Source organism: Chaetodon auriga, chromosome 7 (genome assembly GCF_051107435.1).
Source record: "Chaetodon auriga isolate fChaAug3 chromosome 7, fChaAug3.hap1, whole genome shotgun sequence".
In the NCBI taxonomy this organism is placed as follows: domain Eukaryota; kingdom Metazoa; phylum Chordata; class Actinopteri; order Chaetodontiformes; family Chaetodontidae; genus Chaetodon; species Chaetodon auriga.
In genome coordinates, this window is record NC_135080.1 from 14,321,228 (window position 1) to 14,341,173 (window position 19,946).

The following is a 19,946-nucleotide window of genomic DNA, read 5'->3' on the forward strand; positions in this document are numbered from 1 at the left end:
TGACGTAAACAGTGGGGCTTTACGACTTTTACAAAAGCATTGACGGCAGTGTCATGGCGGCGCACGGACTCAGTTTTGAAAGTGCGAACAGCATCGAAGAAAGAAAGGTTTTAAAGCGACAAGCACAGCAAGAGGCATTAGAAAAGGTAAAAACTGGAGGCGTAGTAGGCGAAAAACAATACAAGTAATTTTAGTTTCGTTTCATTGGTGTCAGTTGTGGTTTAAATGATACCAATTCCGTCCAAATGAAAGCTAGCAGGCTAAGTAGGCTAACAGCTAACGTCACATTAACGTTTATCGGCTAAACATTATCTTTTTGCGGAATTGTCATTATCCGGGAGGTAAAATGGTGTTGTTGTGTCTCTTTCTATCTCTCCCTATCTCTCGGAAAGCTAACTGTCTTTGTGTCTCTTCACATTAACCTGACAGTGCCTGTGTGTGGACGTGCGGATACTGTTAAATTATAAGCAGGTGATTACAGGACAAACACTGCTGGGGCAGATAGGAAACCTGCGACCGTATTTGTAGAGCTTTTATGTCATGGTCGCAGCCATACGCGGTTCCCAGTGTAAAGATTAGGGCAGCCTCCTTACCGTAATCGCATATGCACACAGGTATTAACTGTGGCTTGCCGTGCAGCCTTGTTTGCACTGTTGTCAGATACACAGACGGACACGGAGCCGATAATGCAGACAAATGTTACTTCCTGTAGATGGGCACTAAATGCTGTGAATAGATTATCTGCCCGGCTCACCTGTGCTCGTACTGGCCAAAGCAAAGAGTGTCGCTGGGTCTGATTCATTCTGCTTTGAAGTGTGAAGAGTAATTGGCTCATAATGACCAAAGAAATCATCAGTGCCACTGCTGTTGAATCCAAGATATAACACTGTGCAGCTAAAGAGCTGTGAAATGCTCAAATATTTGAAAATCATAACTCAGCAGCATCATGGCAATGTGAAGACTGTGTTGTTGCTTTTGTAATGAGAGAGATGTCTCAGTTTGTGGATTTGATCTGTGCGCCTTTGTCATCAATATGAACCTCTCATCAGACTTTTGTATCAGCCCCAGAATCATTTCAGCTCCAGACTGGATTGGGATGATATAGACATGTCCGAAAAATGCAAATTCTGGTGTACCTTTATTTTGAACTTTCTAAATTTATTTTCCTTTTAAATTAACCCTCTTTATTGCCATCATATCTAACAGGCCAAGCAGCAGTATGAGAAAGAGGAGAGGAGGAAGGAGCTGAAGAGGCAGAGAGGGGAGGACACTTGGATGCTCCCTGAGATCAACCAGAGGCTGCAGGAAATTGAAGAGGTAAGATAAAGTGTTTTCACTTGAAATTGTGCATGTTATCAAAACCAGAATACAGTGCATTTAGAAATGTGTAACAGTGATCACTGCATGATTATTGCATTGCAATAGATTTTTAAGTCCATGGCAAGTCACAGTTAGACACACTTATAGTTTGAACGTTGTTTTTCATAACAGTTTTGTACATTGGTATCAAACCTTTATCTACTCTTTCACTTCCATTAATGTTTATATTGAAACAATTATCCAGAGGAGAAACAGGAAGTCCTTGATGATGATAGGCATGTCGATGATTTGCCAGTATGGAGACACATGGTTATCCCTGCATACCTTACGTGATTGAGGAGTGACTCTGATTTTATTGCATCTGAATAACAAACAGTAGTGTAACTAGTGGAAAAAAATGGGATGTGGACCCCGTACAGGAAGGCTCTGTGAAGGGCAAGAAGAAGAAGAAAGAGAAGAAATCTAAAAAGAAAAAGGAGAAGAAGAAGAAGGCCAAGAAGGAGAAGAAGACAGCAGAAACTGGAGATGGCTCTGGTGACAGCTCAGAGGTGAGTTCTTGAGTCATTTTCCATTTTCCATGGCAGAATTCCTTTAAACAAGGTGTCGAGTTCACACCTGAACAATGCCAGTAAATCATGCTGTACTGGTTAATAATTCAAAGAAGAAGAGACTTAACTTCTGCTAGACTGAATGGTGATTTATAATCGAGTGAAACTTATTCTTGGCATGTGAACATTTGGTCTACTATTCCCGATGAGCTGTAAAGCTGATTTTAGAACTTCTTACAAAGCTTTAATAAAACTTAAAAACTGAAAACTATTCATGGATGTTGGCTTTTAAAATTCAGTGTTGGGTCTCTTCATTTATTCATTTTCCAATATGATATGTCATATTGTTTTTCTTCTTCATCATCATCTTTCTCCTCCCTCTCTCTCTATGTGTCAGGACTCAGGGGATGAGTGGGTTGAGGCTCAGCCTCAGACACAAGCTGCCAAAGCCTGGCAGGTTCCTGACAAGCCCAAGCCTTCAGAGAGCAACTCCAGCCCAGGCCAAAATGTCCAGGTAACTTCCTTACCCGGTCACACAGATACTGAATACTAATGTAAATCATGTTTGGCATCAAACAATTCAATCAAAAATGCTAATATTTCTCTCTTAATACCACAAATCATCGGTGGACACCAAAATTATCAGCTTTGCCGTCATGTTCAAAAATCCTCTCTTCTACAAATAGTAAACTCCAGACAATACTAAAGCCCATTTTACACAATGGAGATGAATAAGGAAGCTAAATAGAGTAGAAGTGTCAAGAGGTAATACTATCTAGAGGTATGAAGATGTACATACAGATGCAGCTCTTCTGATTTCCAAATTTACTCCCTCGTGGCACCTTCCTCCATCACTGACAAGGTGTGGCTTTTTAAATGTTTTAAAGGTTTATTGCTCATTTGCATACATGTGCTGTGTGTGTATGAGAGCATGTGTTAAGTTGCAGTTAAGTGGTCATTGATCTTCTGTCAACCTATACGTATTTCTCTTTGTTTAATCTCTCTCCCTCTGTCCCCTAGAGAGATGAATGGATGACCTTTGACTTCCTGGCAATGAGAACCACGTCCACAGCAGAGAAGAGGGCTGAGAAAGAACGACTCAAAGAGGAGGAGAGGGCAAAGGCTCAGGCCATTGAACAGGTGTGTGTGTGTGTGTGTGTGTGTGTGTGTGTGTGTCTGTCTGTCTGTCTGTCTGTGCGACCATGCGTGCGTGGTGTTTTTTTCCCCCCTTTTCACTCCAGTCGGTAATGACCAGTTCCTATCTGCTGTGGTTGTTGTTCCACTGTCGGCCCGGGGATGCGTATGTTTCCTCAGTCGGCATATTCACGTGTCTGTGATTTGAATTTTCATGCAAAATGACCTGCGTGTGTGTGCAAGAGAGACAGAAAGAGTCTGCTCATTTTACCAACTCTGTGGTTACCAAGGTAACAGAGGTTGGCCCCTCACGGACAGCAGCATACTGTGTGTGTGCGTGCGTGTGTGCATGCATGGATCGCACACTATATGGAAACACTGGTAGTCAGTCTCCTCATTTTACCAACTGCGTGGTTACCAAGGTAACAGAGGTTGGCCTCTCTCGCACAGCAGCATACTGTGGTGTGTGTGTGCGTGTGTGCTTGTTATTCAGCATTGGTGCCCCTGTTGTGATATTGACAGTATACATAAGTGATTCAGTCGCATGTGTGTTTGTGGTTCCCTCAGGCTGGTTTGCACAAATTGGAGCTCAACCCATACTGGAAAGATGGAGGAACTGGTCTGCCCCCAGAGGAGACGGCTGGTACTGCACCAACAAAAGGTAACAGGGATCAGTCTATTGAGACATTTCCAGCAGGATATTTTCAAGCCATGTCATTTTAATGTCTCAGAATAAAGTTTCACTTCAGATTTTATTTAATGAACATTAAAAAACAGAAATCATAGAAGAGGCAGAGCTTTCAGTTTCTCTGATGAACATTGCCTCAGTAAGCCAGAGGGCAGAGCAGCTACAGTATTGTTCATTTTGTAATACCTATTGCCTCCTGTGTCATTGGTGGACAATTCAGAGGGGCCTTGCTGCTCACACACTCCCATGTTTACTAACAGCACTTCACACTGTTCCCTCTGCCTGTTTTTCTCCCCATCCCTCATCTCCTCTCATTTCCTGTCCTCACCCCCTTTTCAGACCTTGTTTGTCTCATTCTCTCCTTCTCTCTCTCTTTAAACTAAGACCAGCCAGCTAATTTGAAATACAAGCGTGGATTTGAATGCAGTTATGCGTGCAGAAAAGTGAACATGGAGGTTTGATGGAATAATGAGAGGCCAGATAGAGCAAGGAAGAGCTTCTGAGTCAGGGATTTGGGGAAAGAGAGACAGACAGACAAACAGACAGAGAGTAAGCTGAGTTAAGCTGACAAGCAAATGCAGGTATGTGTGCATGAGTCTCTTATCTCCACACAGTAAGTACAGTTCCCTCGAGAGTTGGCAAGGCCCGACTGTTGTAAGCTTTATTCTAACAGTGAGGCAAATTTAGCTGACACAAACATCACACACACACACACACACACACACACACACACACACACACACACACACGTTTGCTTACTTTTCCCCTCAAACTATGATTTTCTGGTCACTGTTAACTGGCCCCTACCTGGTAAAATGTTATAAAAAGATGATTAAACCTGTTTTTGAACAACATTTTGTTCTTTTTTATTCCCCTATTTCATCCACCTACAATTGAAATCACAAGCTACACCTGAGTAAGGATCGCCATGTGCTCAAACACACTGAATCAGATACTCAGTGTTGACCTTGACCAGAGGTTTTGGGCACTACATTTGTCACGTTGTATCCACTGTTGGTTTTGAAAGAACATGAATTTAAAGGACTCGTTTTCCTCTAATCTTTTCTCACCCTCCTTTGTCCTGGCCTTTGTTTCTCCTCCATGACTCCTTGTTTTTTCCCTGGACCTAACTTTCCTCTTTCATATGCATCAGCACAGGATTCATCTTTTCATTAAATTTTCATTCTCATTTTGATTGTTTGATCATTTTGTTTATTGTCTCCTTTTTTCTGAATATCGCTCTTTTGATAACCTTTTCCCCGTGGAACTGCCTGGTGTGTACAGTAAAAGGAGCGAAGTGGCATCTCATTAATTGAATTTGTATCATTTTTTTAACTTGACTTGAGAGAAGGGTGTAAATGACAATGTGGAGGACATGACTGACTCTCTGAAGCTTTTGTGTTTCTTTTTTTCCTCTCTCTGGTCCTGCAGGCGTAGTAGTGAATGATGGAGGTCTGAGCTGGCTGAGGAAAAGCTACCAGAGGATGAAAGAGCAGGCGGAGAGGGAGCAGCGCAGCCTCAATGATGTGGTGGCTGATAGATTTGGAGTGAGAACTGATGGCACACTGGCATCACTCGCACATTCACATGCACAATTAAGCGCATATGATTCGGTGGAAAAGATACCGAACAGATGAGGACGTTGCATTCAGTCCAAATGTTGATTTGGACATAAAAGTATTGGTTCATAATTACTCTGACTTACAGTAACTGCACTCTGAATTCAGGGTGATATAGACATACATGCCTGCTCACCACTGTGGGAAGAAAGTGTGTCTAGATACCTTGTTTTATTATTAATCTCTATATTGTCTGACATCACACACACAGTGCCCAGTGTCCTTTGTGAAGTGAGCAGTGTCAGCATTTGTGCCTCCACTTGACAGCACTGAAGCTGTCACTGTCAGAAAAGCTACAGCAGTGCACCCCGTTTGTGTTTCTTCAAGTAAAGCAGACATCTTATATACTGTTTTATGCCAAATCCAGTATATCACTCGCTCTTCAAATCCAGACCTTTTTTTAAGATAAAATGACAAACATTACCTCCAAAATTTGCTGATAGCAGAGATATTTATCCAATCACTCATTCATTGTACCATATCACGATATAATCTGTGCGGGATTTTTTGGTTAGTTGTGTTGCTACATTATCTTGATGGTGTGTGTGCAAATTTTGTGCTAATCCCAGAAGCCCTCTGGTTTATCAGTTGTGTTCAAGGACAAACTTTCAGTTGACATAATGTAAAAAAAAAAAAAAGTATTAAAAAGTCTTTTAAATATCCTGTGTTTCTATTTTTCTAGTCAATGGAAGAATTTCAGAAAAGACTTGCAGATGCCGAGGAGGCTGTGTATGGACAGCGACGAGGAAGAGGAGGAGAAGAAGACAGGACGGCGAGAGGCGGCTGGAGGAAAGCAGAGAATGAGTGCAGAGAGAGATGGAGGAGAAGAGAGGGAGATGGGGCAGAGAGAGATCAGTGGAGAAGAAATGAAAGAGAAAGAGATACGTCACCCACAGAGAGAGAGAGATACCGTGCTGGAAGAGGAGAGGAGAGGGGAGGGTACCGAGGCAGGGACCAAGAGAGAGGTCGAGAAGGAGACAGGCTTAGAGAGAGGGATGGGGACAGAGAAAGAGACAGAGACAAGAATAGAGACAGAGAGAGAGAAAGAGACAGAGATAGGGACAGAGGCAGAGAGATGAATAGGGATAGTGAAAGAAATAGAGAGAGAGAGAGGCCCAGTGTTGAATCATCGTCATCATCATCATCATCATCTGGGCAAAATTGGAGTCACCATTCTCCGTCTGCTGGGTCACTAAAAAGCCGCTTCCTCAAACCCTCAGAAGATGATGACAGCGGTGAAGGTGGGTTGATGTCAGGGCCTTTTCTAATAGATGTCTGAGTCAAGTTTGGCCGAAGTAAACACTGTTTTGATCTTGTTTGGACAGCATTTCTTTCACAACTTAGGAAAAAAAAGTCATACACAGACTAACATGCCGAGTGGAGCGCAGGGAGCCTCAACATGCTCTGTGATGTCTCTCCTGTGCAGCTCCACAGCGTCGTCCTCCAGCACGGCCGTCCACAGGATTCCTGAAACCCAGCTCTGACGATGAAGACTCAGGTCCTCATAAAGCCAGCGTTCCAGCCTGGAAGAAGAGCAGCAATCCTGCCCCTGAATGTGACAGCTTGGAAAAACCACAGCAGGAGAAACAGGGGGAACCCGGGAAAACTGTAACTGCTCCTCAAGATGGGCTGCGTGGTGATAAAGCTGCTGTGACGGCATCAAGGTCTCTATAACTATACATCGCCTTAAAGCTTTTGGCTGCCTTTTAGATGTTAGGTTACAAGTTTGATTTATAATGTGGACACACGCACAACAAAAACTTCATCCGCTAATGGAACACGACGCATAAAAGCATCAATCTACGTTAGGTCGTGTTGATGAATTCACGTAACTATCTCTTCCCTAAAAGCTGCCTGTGTGTTCACATACGTACTTGATTAGTTTCAAAGGCCCTGCTTTTGAACATTAGTCTTTATTTTTCCCAGAAACAACTCCCTCTGAACCCTGAGCCTGTATCTCATGTGTCATCTGTACAGTTTCTGTCTGAATGGCTGTCTTTCTGTCCAAAGCACCATGTTCAGTTACAGACATGTCTGTATCTGTAACATACATGAACATACTGTCTCTTTAATGGGACACTAAACTGCAACAGCACTCAATGCCACAAAGACAATTATATAGCACCGTTTTAGGCCAGATGTCGGAGTATCACTGCTTTGTAAAGCCCTCTTAGTTGTTCTGTGTGTTGCCTCATTAGGCTAAGTTGTTTGTGTAAACCAGCACCCAGAACCCCTGCAGCATGAAATGAGTCTGCCGTGTGGCAGCAGAATGAAATGAGGCTATGAGAAGTGTAATAGCCTAGAACGATGCTTCCCGGGCTGCAGTTCAGATCCTCCCAGGCAAGGCTGTAGTGATCTCTGGGGGCACAAAGACACAAATGAATCATAATAGACGGACAGTGTGAGAGTGCGGAAGAAAACAACTGAATGGTTAAATTACAAACTTCACAAGTTTCCCATCAGAGGGGTTACTTCTGTTATTTGAGTGGAATAATGAAGTCATTACATCCTGTTGTTCAGAGGGTGAATTATGGGGAGAATCTGTAACAACGCTTTCTCCTGAAACTAAGGTGTGACTATAGAAACAGAAATACACACATCATGCTACAGATTTTACTGTTACCTGCATCCAAATGTGAACTGTCTGCAATAAACTCCACCAGCGATATTAAGGACAAATGGTTGAAATTTACACTTCATGAAAACAAGCTATAATATTGACTTGCAGATTTGCATATCATCGACTATTAAACTTTGAATTTCTCTTTCTACCTCTTGGTTTCAGTCTGCTGTTCAAACTCTCCTCTTTGTGTTTACCCTAGTAGCGAGAGTGAAAGTGAGGCGGAAGAGGAGGAGGTTCCCCTGCTGTCAGAGGAGGAGATGAACAAACTGGGAGCCAAACTGGTGAAGGCAGAGATCATGGGCAACACGGTGAGCAGCTCATCATTACGCAACTGTCAATGGAGATTCCCCCATTGGGCGAAACAATTTTTTAGCCTACAGTTTCACGGGGTCGCACCTGCTTGTCGCTCGGCCTGTCAGATCGCCCTCTCCTCCCTACCAGTCTGCTTATTCTCATTGAAAATGAATCACTCTCTGCATCAGTCGCTCCCTGTCTGAAAAGGCTGTGAGGCTGGAATAATCCATAACGTAACGCTGTCTTGATTCAAAGTAATGTGCAGACTGTGTACTGTCCAGTCCTAGAATCTAATCTGACCGTAACTTTTTCAACATTGGTGTTGATTTAACAGCACATCAGGGCATCCATTCATTTATAGTGTTCATTGATCTGTGCACTTAACTCTCACTCTGTCTCTGTAAGGTGTCGATATCTGTCACAGCGCTATGGCTTAAGAGGGTCTGTGCGTGTTTGAGACATATTTTTCTCCCGGTCCTTTCCATTCAGTATTTCTGTTATACAGTGTTCAGCCTCAAAGCCTTTTATCTGATGATTGTCACAAGACACAAATAGCTTGAATGAAGAAAACAGTCCTCTATGTACCCATTAAAACACAGCCTGTAAAACATTCACATACTGCAGTTCATATTTACATGTCTGCCAACATACACACCCTCCTATGATATTTCTAAGATAATCCAGCAACAACTGCTAATATCAGCCTTTCAATGTATCTGTCAGGCTGTGCTGTTACAGGCTTTATGTAAATTTTGAAACAGGAAACGAAATCTGCCAAGAAGCAGATCCCTATCTTCATTATTGTATTTCCGTTATCACCGTGCTAACACCTTGTGTGTTACCTAAAACCCGTACACAGCAGTATTGACTTTTACTGACTTCTTGTTCCATCAGTAAATCTAATTGTGCAGGTTTTAAAGCATGTTTGTGTCTCAAAAATGTGTGTGTGTGTGTGTTTCAGGCCATGGTTGAGAAGCTGAAATCACAACTGGATGCAGCACAGAAAGCCAAAGAGAGCCACGCTGCCCAAAGGAAGCTACACGAAGCAGCTAGATCAAAGCAGGTGTGTAAACACTATGTTTAAGTCTTACACATTCATTGTCACAGTCACTGTCGAACTCATGTAACGAGTGTCCACGATGGTAGACAATACATTAGTATTAAGAGTTTCAACGGAGAGGCGGGTTGTTTTTAGTTTTGCATTAGGTGTAGCTGGGAAATACATTTTCTCCACTCGTCTTTTTATCTGTCTCTTTGTTATCTAAATACTAGACTCTCTCTCACACACACACACACACACACACACACACACACACGTGCACACACACACATACACACCACACTGAATCTTCCTGTGTCAGATTTATCTGCCCGCTGCTTCTTTTTCCTCTCCCATAGTCTAAATGCTAATCCGAACACTCAAGGCCATATCTTTTCCAAACTACACACACACATACACACAGAGCAGGTAACGCAGCATCCATCTCTCTCACTGCGCAGGGAAGAAAAGTACCTCACACACACACACACACACACACACACACTCGTCTTCAGATGAAACCAAAGTCTCCGCTGTTACGTCTGACTGCTTTAAAAAGGAATTTGTTTGTTTGAAGTCTTTTTGCGGCTCAGCTTTTACATCCTCCCGTCCGTATGGAAACGGCTCCTGTTTGGCATTTTAGCAGACCCTAATGGGAAACAAATGTCTCTCTTCCCAGAGGTCACTCAGAGTATGCCCCTGTGTTTATGTGTGGGAGAGAAGGCGAAAGAGACAGATTGAGAGGCAGGCAGAGAGAGTATATGGGCCATCCTGACTGCGTCTGTAGTAGAGGCAATTAACAGAGAGCAATGGCAGCACCCTGACGCCTCAGCACCGCTTTCTCTCCCCTCTTTGGCATTGCTGATGCCGTTCCTGGCTTCACGCGCACACAAACTGAAACATAACACACATGCACATATATGCACGAATAAATGGAGGCCTATTTCTGACACGAGCGGACAACTTTATAAACACATGGGAAGCAGGCTGTGATTATTTATATAACCTGTATATTATCATTTGCCAGCAAGGCCAGATTCATCCCCACTAAGGCTGTCCTGTCCAAATTTAAAGACTGGGGTTAAATCCTCTGTAACATTTCAGAGAAATTCTCATAAATCTTAGGTTTTAGTGCACCCATGAGCTGAGAGGTACTCCAGCCCTCGTAGAGATGGAGTGCTGTTGATTTACACTCATTCGAGATGCTTCCAGTCGGTCTTGTTATGGAAGACTTTTGGCTTGTCCTCACTACTCAGTGTTTTGACTCTTGTTGCCTGTGTGGCTCATATTTAGTGTCGACTGGAGCAGAGGAAATATTCTCTTCCATCACTTTTTTCTGACAGTTTAGTTTCATTTTCCTGTTACTGTCTCCCATCCTCGCTCCTACTCCCAGCCTGTTCTTGTCTCTCGGCTGTCCGTCTCCACCTGTCAGGTCAGACTTCGGTCTTTCATAGGCTGTTTAATCAGACGCTGGCTGTGGTTACATGAGGTGGATTTCTCTTCTGAATTTAATCAATGTGATTGACAGCTCCCAACAGAGCATGTAAAGGAGTGCCATCATGTGAAATGATGATGTAGAGTGTCCTGTTTACGTTCTCTACAAAACTCAAGAATGCAGCCGAGACTTTACCTCCTCATAACAAGCTCACTTTTTGAAGATTTTCAACAGAACGCAGGTCTTCTGTTAATTCTCCACAAGTCCAGTAACATCTATTGAGAGAGGTTCACGCTGTCATTTACAAGTGCTCACTGCAACTTTTCAAACACATTTGTCTTCAAAGAGGAACAACTAGGCCATCATACACAGGAAGTATGAATATATTTAGAAAATGGAGGTATTGGAGTACATTTTAACATCAAAATATTTCATCCTGTGAACAGATTCTGACAGATTAAACCCAGCTCTGACAAAACTAATGACATTTCAGGTTTATTAAGGTGTTTCATATTTGCTGTTTTTATTCCTTCAGAGCCCTGATTATTAGTGGAATGAATGCTCAGATGCAGATACTCCTCTGTCCTAACAGCCCCTCTTTTCTCCTCCTGCCCTTGACATTCGTCTGCTGCTGTGAATCCAAAACACTGCCAATTACAAATCATTAAAACCCTCCTCCTCTCCTCTGTTGCTCAGTGATACATGTGCCTCCAACATGATGTTGTATGTTTCACATCAAATTGTTTTTGTAGTATTATCCCTTTTCTCTTCTTGAGTGTCTGTTAAATCCCAAAAGGTGAAACATAAAAGTGAAAATGACCTTGCTGTGTTTTGGTTCTTTCAGGTCACAGGTCGCTCCAGTGAAGACCAGGAAGTCCTGCTGTTCAGAACAGACCAAGCGGGTCAGTCCTGGCCAGTCAGTGCCCCCTCTGGACCTCAGGAGCCCCACGGAGGACGACGGAAGAAGAAACTGGTAAAGAGAGCGGGATGAAGGGTGGAAAGAAAGTTAAAAAAAAAACAAATGAGAGCACAGCAGATCTCTGCAAAGGAATTTGAAACCACGAAAATTTACCACTGCACAGATGGTAAAAACAAATCCTGAACTGCATCAGTAAGCTACCACTTAAGACAAAGACAGAGAGGATCCTGCACACTGTTGCCATTAGAGGACAGAGGTATTGAGAAATGGGGGCGCAGATGAGAGGTTTGTGTCCTGCTGTTTGTTCCTTGTCATTTGGTATTCATCAGAGTGTGTAATGAGTGCAGGGAGTCCACCTGGCTCCGACATGAAACGTGTGTAATGTAAACAAAGCTCTCCAGTCCATTCTCTGTTTATGGTTATTATAAATTTATAAGGTGGCCCAGTCTCCTTTACTGTCTGCCTCTTCCTCTGTTTCCCTCATGATCAGTCTCTCACGGTTCTCTCCTCTTCCTCTACCTCTCTCTTCTCTCCACAGTCCTTTGTCTCTTGTCACTTTCTCGTCCCTCTATGAAGGATGCAATTTGAATAAATTGCATCCTTGTATCTTTACTACATGCAGCATCCATTTTCCAGTGAATTTACCTTTTCACCAACTTGTCTCCCGTTACCTCTTTTTTTTTTTTTCACATTACTCTCTCTCTCTCTCTCTTCAGATCGAGACTCATGTTGATGGGCAGCGTGTGCGATACTTCCAGGATGATGACAACGTGGGTCTGAAGGAGATGGTGAAGAGGGAGAAGATGAGCTCTGCACAGGATCAGAATGCCCTCTACTCACGCATGGCTGCCAAGGTAAGAAAACCTTGCAACTGATGGGCACAACTTGGCAACGAGAAGCGACAAATCAGAATGTTGATAGTTACCAGAATGAAGAGTGTGACCATGAATTAAAGGTGCACTGTGGAGTTTTCTATTAAACAAACCAAAGGTGTGCTTACATTCAGTGTTGAGGTCAGAATGCATAAAACACTCAGAAAGCTATTTTTCTTAAACATTTGAAACTTGTGTTGTTTGCATCCATGTTTTGCTAGCAAGCGGTCTTCTTCTTCACTGCCTTTGTTGGCACATTGCTGCATTTCTTGGTGCGTTACCACCACCTGTACATCAGTGGAATAGTGTGAAACCATTGTGTATCTTATGTGCACGTACCCACTCATAAAAACAGCTCCTAGTGCTACGGGAGGGAGAAAAATCCCCAGGTTATCTTTAAGTTATTGACCATTGACCTTAGAGAAATAACTACCTGGCTTATTAAGGCTTTGATCTTTCACCATGTGGCAACCTAAGAGCCGGTGTTATCACAAAGCTGCAGCTTTAAACTACAATTATGGAGTCAAATACGGCGTACTAATAACACTTACCTGCAATCAAACATAATCAAAGCAGCCAGATTGCATTCATTTGTAAAATGGAAGCTGTTGGATTATTTATAATTTTTTATCTTTCAATCCTCAGAGCACACCTGGGGTTGCTCTGTAGCACACTGCTGTGGCCCTGCGGGGTTTCCGTATTTTCGTAGAGCCAAAGCTGCTGTTCTCCTGTTTCTTCTCTGTTTCTTCTGTGACCAGTCAGATTGGACGCCACCTCACAGTTAGTCACAGAATGGCGTGTACTCGACACAGTGGCAGCTTCTTCGACTTATGAAGTGAAAAGAAAAGAGATGTTTAATTTATTGTGGACACGGCAGTTTTGTCGGGTTGGAAATAATGAATCAGTGCACGACAGAACTGTTTGTACCTGAAGTTGGCAAACTCATGTCGGGCACATCAAGTTGGCTTCCGCTCTGGCTTTTGTCAGTTGTTGCGGTCACTCATACCCAATATGGAAACGATTCACATCACGATTTGTGTTTATCATCATCAGTCACTTGACTTTTGAGTTATTTTGTAGTCATTTTATGAAACCCAGTTTATGAACTGTTAAATCACACATTTTGAATATTGCAAAGCAGGCAGGAGCAGCAGCGACTGATCGTAGGTGCTTGCTTACTGCAGTTTGGGCAGCTCAGAAAGAATCCACATAAACATCTCTGATAATCACTACCTATAGTTCAGGATGTTTTTCTTTTCATTTCATTTTGGACCCAGTTTCTGGTCAGCAGACTAATCCGATTTGTGATTCTCTGGTGGTGATGAATCTCTTATCAAACCTCCTCACTCCTGTTCTATCAGCAAAGACTAATGCAAAACATGCAGGTAGCAAACTTCTCATGTTTAGCTGTCAGACATCGGCAGTGGCAGATTGGATCAGCTGTAACTGAAAACTTGATAAAAACAACGTGGGAACTGTTGTGCCGCAGTCACACAATGTTACTCCACCAATACAAACTGAAGATTAATTTGTTTGATCGGGCAACATTAGTAAATGGATCACCCATTCCCACTGCAGTGATCTGAACAGCTGGCCCTTCAGGATCTGTCCTGTCGGACTGGTACGCAGTGTGTCCTTATTCATTCCTCTCCACTACGACTCTTGCATCTCCTCCCCTGACTTGAACTCAACGTACAGCAGCAGATGGTTCCTGGCAGGTTGTGGTCAGCCTGTCAGTCTATCAGCAGCTTTACAGACTGCGCTTTTCCATGAGCTGAGACTCATTTTCCTTGTTCGTTCATCTCTTTTCTTCTAGTTTACTTCTTCCCTTTATATAGCTAGAAATATGACAAGTAATATGCAAATTCTACTGACAGGCAAGTGTGCACATGCTGTTGTTTAATAATGTTGCAGGAAAACAATGTGAAGATTGTCACAGAGGCACTTCAGGACCTGTTGTACAAGAATATAGTTGTGTTTGATGATAACAATTTGCTACATTTTTTATATAGAATTTTCAAAACCTGTAGGTGGCGAAATTATGAATCCTATGCATTTTAACAATGGGGGAAAAGAAGGAAAAAAATCAAAACTCTCCCATTTTAAACAACTTTCACAGCCTTTTGAGCATTAATTACAGTGTCTAGGAAGTGCACCTGAATGCACCATGATGCCCCTCTACCTGTGTTGGTGTGGTACACTGACAGCAAAGGATGGAAGCAGCATGGCCGTAAATGACAACAAAACACATTAGAGACTCTCAGCATTGTTCTCTGTGACCAAACGTTTGCCCTCCAGTGTGATGGATAGCCTTCTGAGATTTACTTGCAAAAGGGAAAATCTACTCGCATTTGGTGCTTGGCGGGTTTTGGATGCTGAATGGAGGAGTTGCCATGGCAATAAATCTAAAAAAAAACTTTGAAGAGATATAAATATTTGTAGAATAATAAAAACGAAAACGACATGCTGTAGCTCAGATTCTCTCCAACTTTTTTTGCACTCACTCAAGCTCTCACTCACTACATACACACACAAGCACAATCACCCGCTCTCACTCATATATTCATTACACTTGCATTCGTATAAAAATACACACACACACACACACACACGTTCTGCACCTACAAAGAGTGACACTAAAAATACATCTACAGTTACCATGGCAGAGCTTCTATAAATACCAGTTTTATCCACTGGTCAGAGACAGAGTCTGTTAAGTTAGCAGGCTAGCATTGTCTGCAGATTCATCGTGGTGCATTTCTCTGTAAAACGTGATTATTGTGCCAGACATATGTTGATCCCCTGTAACATTACAATCTATAATTTAAACTGTATCAGGAATATGTCCTTTTCTCATTCACTCCGACTCATCGTGCAAAGACGCGATCATCAGCTTTGAACCTGGACGCTGACAGCATGGTCCTTGAGTTATTACAACCATATTATGCCGAACTAGCCTTCATGTGAGTTTGTGAGAGTACGTGTGATGGCATTTATGTGTGTGTGTATAAGAAAATGAAATTGTAACCCTGCTGCACACTTGGGTGCAGTCCACACACACACACACACACACACACACACAGACACACACACACACACACACACACACACACACACACACACACACACAATCCCTCCCACACTGTCGCTAAACTAATCCAATTTTCACTCTCACTCACACACTCACTCCTACACAGCGAGTCATGCACACACACACACACACACACACACACACACACTTCAGCCATGCTCGCCTCTCGCTCTCTCACATACACACAGATTCCAACCTGTTGCCCCGTCGCCATGGTGACAAGACTCAGACGTAGAAACACCAGAGTCGATACTCTGCGTCCCGCCTCACACTGTTAACACACACGGAGCGACGTACACACAGGGCAGCGCAGGCACGTCAAACACACACACATACACACACACACAGAATATGGCGTGGAAACGGCACAGACGGTAATATTGCGTCAGCACCTACATACACCAATTAGTGAAGCCATCAGCCAGTTTCTAAGGACAGTCGGTATCTCTACAGTAGTTTTTAAAGGGTTACCATGACTTTCTTTCCTCTTTTAAATGGAAAGAGAAAGCTACATTAAGTCTCCTGATATATAAAATATAACCATAATTTACATGAAGATGCCAGAAAAACAACTGACTTCAGCACAGAGTGTGATTGTTTAGTCTAGAATGATCTCACTCCTCTTAAACACCGCTCACCATTTCTCTCTTCTTCTCCCACGTCTCCTCTCGATCTCCTCTGTCGTCCCCATCATCTCCATCGCCGCTTCCACTCCACTCCACTCTCCAGATGATGGGGAAGACGGACGGCGACAACTACACGCTGGATGACATGTTTGTGTCGGGTGCAGCGCAGCGGGAGGGCGAGGGGAGGGAGGAGGAGAGGATGAGGAGCAGAGCCATCGGGGAGAGTAGGAGGCTGGCTGCCTCCATGGAGAAATGCCAGCACTGCTTCAGCAGCCAAGAGCTCCAGAAGCACCTCATCGTGGCAATAGGGAGCAAGGTGAGGGACCGTGAATGTAGGCTGTTCAGAGAGAAAGAGTGTCGTTTTTAAGTGTCTTGTTTTGTTACACCAACAGTCCAAAACCCAAATATACTCAGCTTACATCACACAACCCTGATGAACAGCTGTAGCATTTTTCTTAAAATATGACACCAAATGATTCATTGATGATTGATATTAATGCTTTAGTGTGTGTGTGTGTGTGTGTGTGTGTGTGTGTGTGTGTGTGTGTGTGTGTGTGTGTGTGTGTTATGCCCAGGTGTACCTGAGCCTACCTGCAGGAGTGTCGATGACAGAAGGCCACTGCTGCATCTGTCCTCTCCATCATCACTGCTCTGCAACCGGATTGGATGAGGACATCTGGGCAGAAATGCAGGTTAGCCAGTCAGTGCGTCGTATAGGTCCAGGCTAAAATGACACCTTCCATGACCGTCAGTTGACAGCGGTGGTAGATAAAATGAGAACCAAATGCTTCTTTTGTCCTCGATATTTACTTCAAACGATAGTGATTCAGTTTTAACTGTTAGTTCACTTCTGTGCTGCTTTGCTGTCTTCAGCTGTTCCGGCGTGCTTTGGTGCGTATGTTTGAGTCCCAGGACCTGGACTGTGTGTTCATGGAGACATACATGAACCCACGCAGAAGACCACACATGGTCCTGGAGTGTATCCCTCTACCCCGAGAACTGGGCGACATGGCTCCCATATACTTTAAGGTGTGTGTGTTCATTTGACTCTCATCATTCTCATTAAGTTCATTTCATCAGGTTTCACTTTGGAGAGAAGTCTCAAATGGATAGGACTGAGTTTAATGCATTAAATATGTGTGAATGTCCTCACAAGGGTGGTTTCTGTCTGCCTTCAGAAAGCTATCATGGAGTGTGATGAGGAGTGGGCCATGAACAAGAAGATTGTCGACCTCTCTTCGAAACACGTCCGCCAAGCTGTATGCTCCCTTTTGTATCTTCTATAATGTTTATTTATTATTATTTTTTATTGAATGTTGGCTAACATTGTCTGGCATAATGTAGATCCATTGGACAGTCTATGGATAAAACTGGAGGAAAATAAACTTACCATCATGTTAGCTCGTACTCGCTGTGTCCCCAGGATGAATGGATGGATGGAAGAACATTAAAACTGTCATTGGTCCACTGCAGTGCACTGCTGCAGAGGGACTGCTCAGCCATGCCGCTGACCGCTCATTTCCCTCCTGAAACTGTGTGTCTTGTAGCATATAAAAAACATCTTAACAAGGTTAAAGACTTGGTTTTCATTGGAGGGGGTTTTCAGTCCTTAATTGTTTGTTTAATGCTCCTTAGATTCCTCGAGGTCTGCCCTACTTTGCTGTAGACTTCGGACTGCAGGGAGGGTTTGCCCACGTCATTGAAAATGAACAGAAGTTCCCCCATTACTTCGGCAAGGTCGGTGTTCGCATTAAGGCTGCAGTATTTGGTACATCATTATGTGTCCCCATGTTTTTTAGCTAATGGAAGTCTCACACTCAAGTGGATCGAGGATTTTCAGAAAGCTTTACTGTGCATGTGTGACTGCAGCAAATTTATTCCAGTTAATATTACTGCAGTATTTGAATGTGATCAATCCCTCTTTCTCTGACAGGAAGTGGTTGGGGGCATGATGGACTTGGAGCCGCGACGTTGGAGGAAGTTTGTTAGAGAGAATTTTGACGATCAGCGGAAAAAGGTTCTGCAGTTTGCACAGTGGTGGAAACCGTACGACTGCACCAAGACTGAGGGCTAGCTACAGACCACTATGCACACGCACACGGACACACACACACACACACACACACACACACACACACACACACACACACTGTGCAGACACTGCTGCACCCACCATTCAGATTTGATGTAAAATTTCTATTAGAAGTTATCATGTCAGAACATTTTTACTTAAGAAAATAAATGAAAGTGATTGTATTGTTGTGTTGTTATTTTTATGTTAGATGCCAGAAACAGACTTAAATCACCTTTTCTTTATGTTGAAAAGCCCTCAAGACCTAAATCTTATTCCCCCATCAGAGTTAAAATAAAAAACGCAAACACTTTCTCTTTGATTTGTGTAGAAAGTTTTTGAACGTATTTAAGTCTCAAATTAGACTCGAGGAGATGTTATTTTTTCCATATGGATTCAAGTTATGTCTTCTTGGTTAGTTTGAGACAGTTTGGCTGGTCTGGGGCTCCATTATGAGGGTCCTCACAAGTTTAGAAGTATAAATGTGTGTGAGTGAGATGTCCCGTATTTTTCAATCTTCTCTCGCCCTCCCCTGCTCTCCAGCCCTGGCATTTAATTTCTTACTCCGTGGCCTCATGACCCTTTGCAGCTGTCACTTAATTCTAAGAGGTTTCAGTCTCATCGCAACCATGTGCAAGTGGAACCACAAGCATACATGAGCAACCGGCCACCTTTCCCCCGCCATGCAACCTCATATATATATATTTGTTTTTTTCAGCTGTGCTTTTGACCCTTTGATGAGCTCATTACTTCAGGGACTCACCTTATTTCCAGGTATCATCTCAGACACCGTGCGGTGCATGGTGGCAGATGGTTGGTGCTGATTGTGTTGAATCACTGAAGATGATTCGCTTTTTATTGCACCATTTGTATACGTGGTTGCAGGAGGAAAAAAGCGTCAGAATCAAGATTTTCTCACCCTACAGTCTGGCAATAAATCAGGACAGTGCTCTCCTTAATGAATCAGCCCCTCTCATCACAAACCCAAGGGAGACGCTGTGGAAGAGTCATAGGAATAAATCCCACCGGTAGACTCTGTTTCCAGTAAGGTGTTAATATTGGGAAAGTATTGCCGTCAGAGTAGCAAACCAACTGTTTACTGCACTATTTTTCACTCCGCAGTGAGTGGAGTGCAATGTTGGCTTTCATAATATCTTGGACACTTAGTGATGTAATTGTTAACAAACTCTTCAGCTTATTTAACGTCACACAGAAAATCAGCGTTTGCTGAAAAGAAACCTTTTTGAGAGGGAGCAGGTACACGATGAGGGCAGTTATATTGTCCTTTACTTGCAGGATCCAGGTTCCAGCCCCTGTCAGCAAGGACACAGGGGCATGGACAGAATTCATTTCCCTGAGGTGGAAGTGTTGTGTTATTAATCATCATTACTACAACATGTTTCATGGTAAAGATCAGCAAGCCATGGTGACCGTAGTGTCTCCGCAGCGAGGCGGTCAATGGACTGTGGATTATTTATCATTTATATGTGCATCAGAGGGACAGTCCCACCATAAATCAGCGACAATTGAATCTGTCAGCCACCTCGACTGGCCACCGCTTGAATATGATGTAACTGCCAAAACAAAATCCCCCAGTCAAACTGCACTCAAAGGTCAGATCATAATGTGATCAGTCTCAGGAAATTCAACTGAATGTCTAATGCAGT

The 19,946-nt window shown here is 43.2% G+C and overlaps 1 protein-coding gene across 1 annotated transcript; it reads left to right on the forward strand.

Annotated features, from left to right (window-relative positions):
* The first annotated feature begins 38 nt into the window (after positions 1-38).
* cwf19l2 (CWF19 like cell cycle control factor 2) lies at positions 39-18,464 on the forward strand. The gene is made up of 19 exons (XM_076735749.1): positions 39-146; positions 1,207-1,317; positions 1,740-1,868; positions 2,266-2,382; positions 2,889-3,008; positions 3,570-3,663; positions 5,122-5,237; positions 5,992-6,550; positions 6,736-6,973; positions 8,132-8,240; positions 9,188-9,289; positions 11,545-11,673; positions 12,336-12,473; positions 16,312-16,524; positions 16,784-16,900; positions 17,082-17,237; positions 17,387-17,467; positions 17,844-17,945; positions 18,142-18,464. The coding sequence occupies exons 1-19, from the start codon at positions 54-56 to the stop codon at positions 18,280-18,282; spliced, it is 2,865 nt and encodes a 954-aa protein (XP_076591864.1). The 5' UTR covers positions 39-53; the 3' UTR covers positions 18,283-18,464.
* Positions 18,465-19,946: the final 1,482 nt, after the last annotated feature.

Excerpts from the sequence above, each read along its gene's own strand:
- cwf19l2 (XM_076735749.1), top strand. The coding sequence starts at position 54 with ATGGCGGCGCACGGACTCAGTTTTGAAAGTGCGAACAGCATCGAAGAA. Across the intron at positions 2,383-2,888 it reads GCCCAGGCCAAAATGTCCAG|AGAGATGAATGGATGACCTT; the intron begins GTAACTTCCTTA and ends TCTGTCCCCTAG. Across the intron at positions 17,238-17,386 it reads TGGCTCCCATATACTTTAAG|AAAGCTATCATGGAGTGTGA; the intron begins GTGTGTGTGTTC and ends GTCTGCCTTCAG.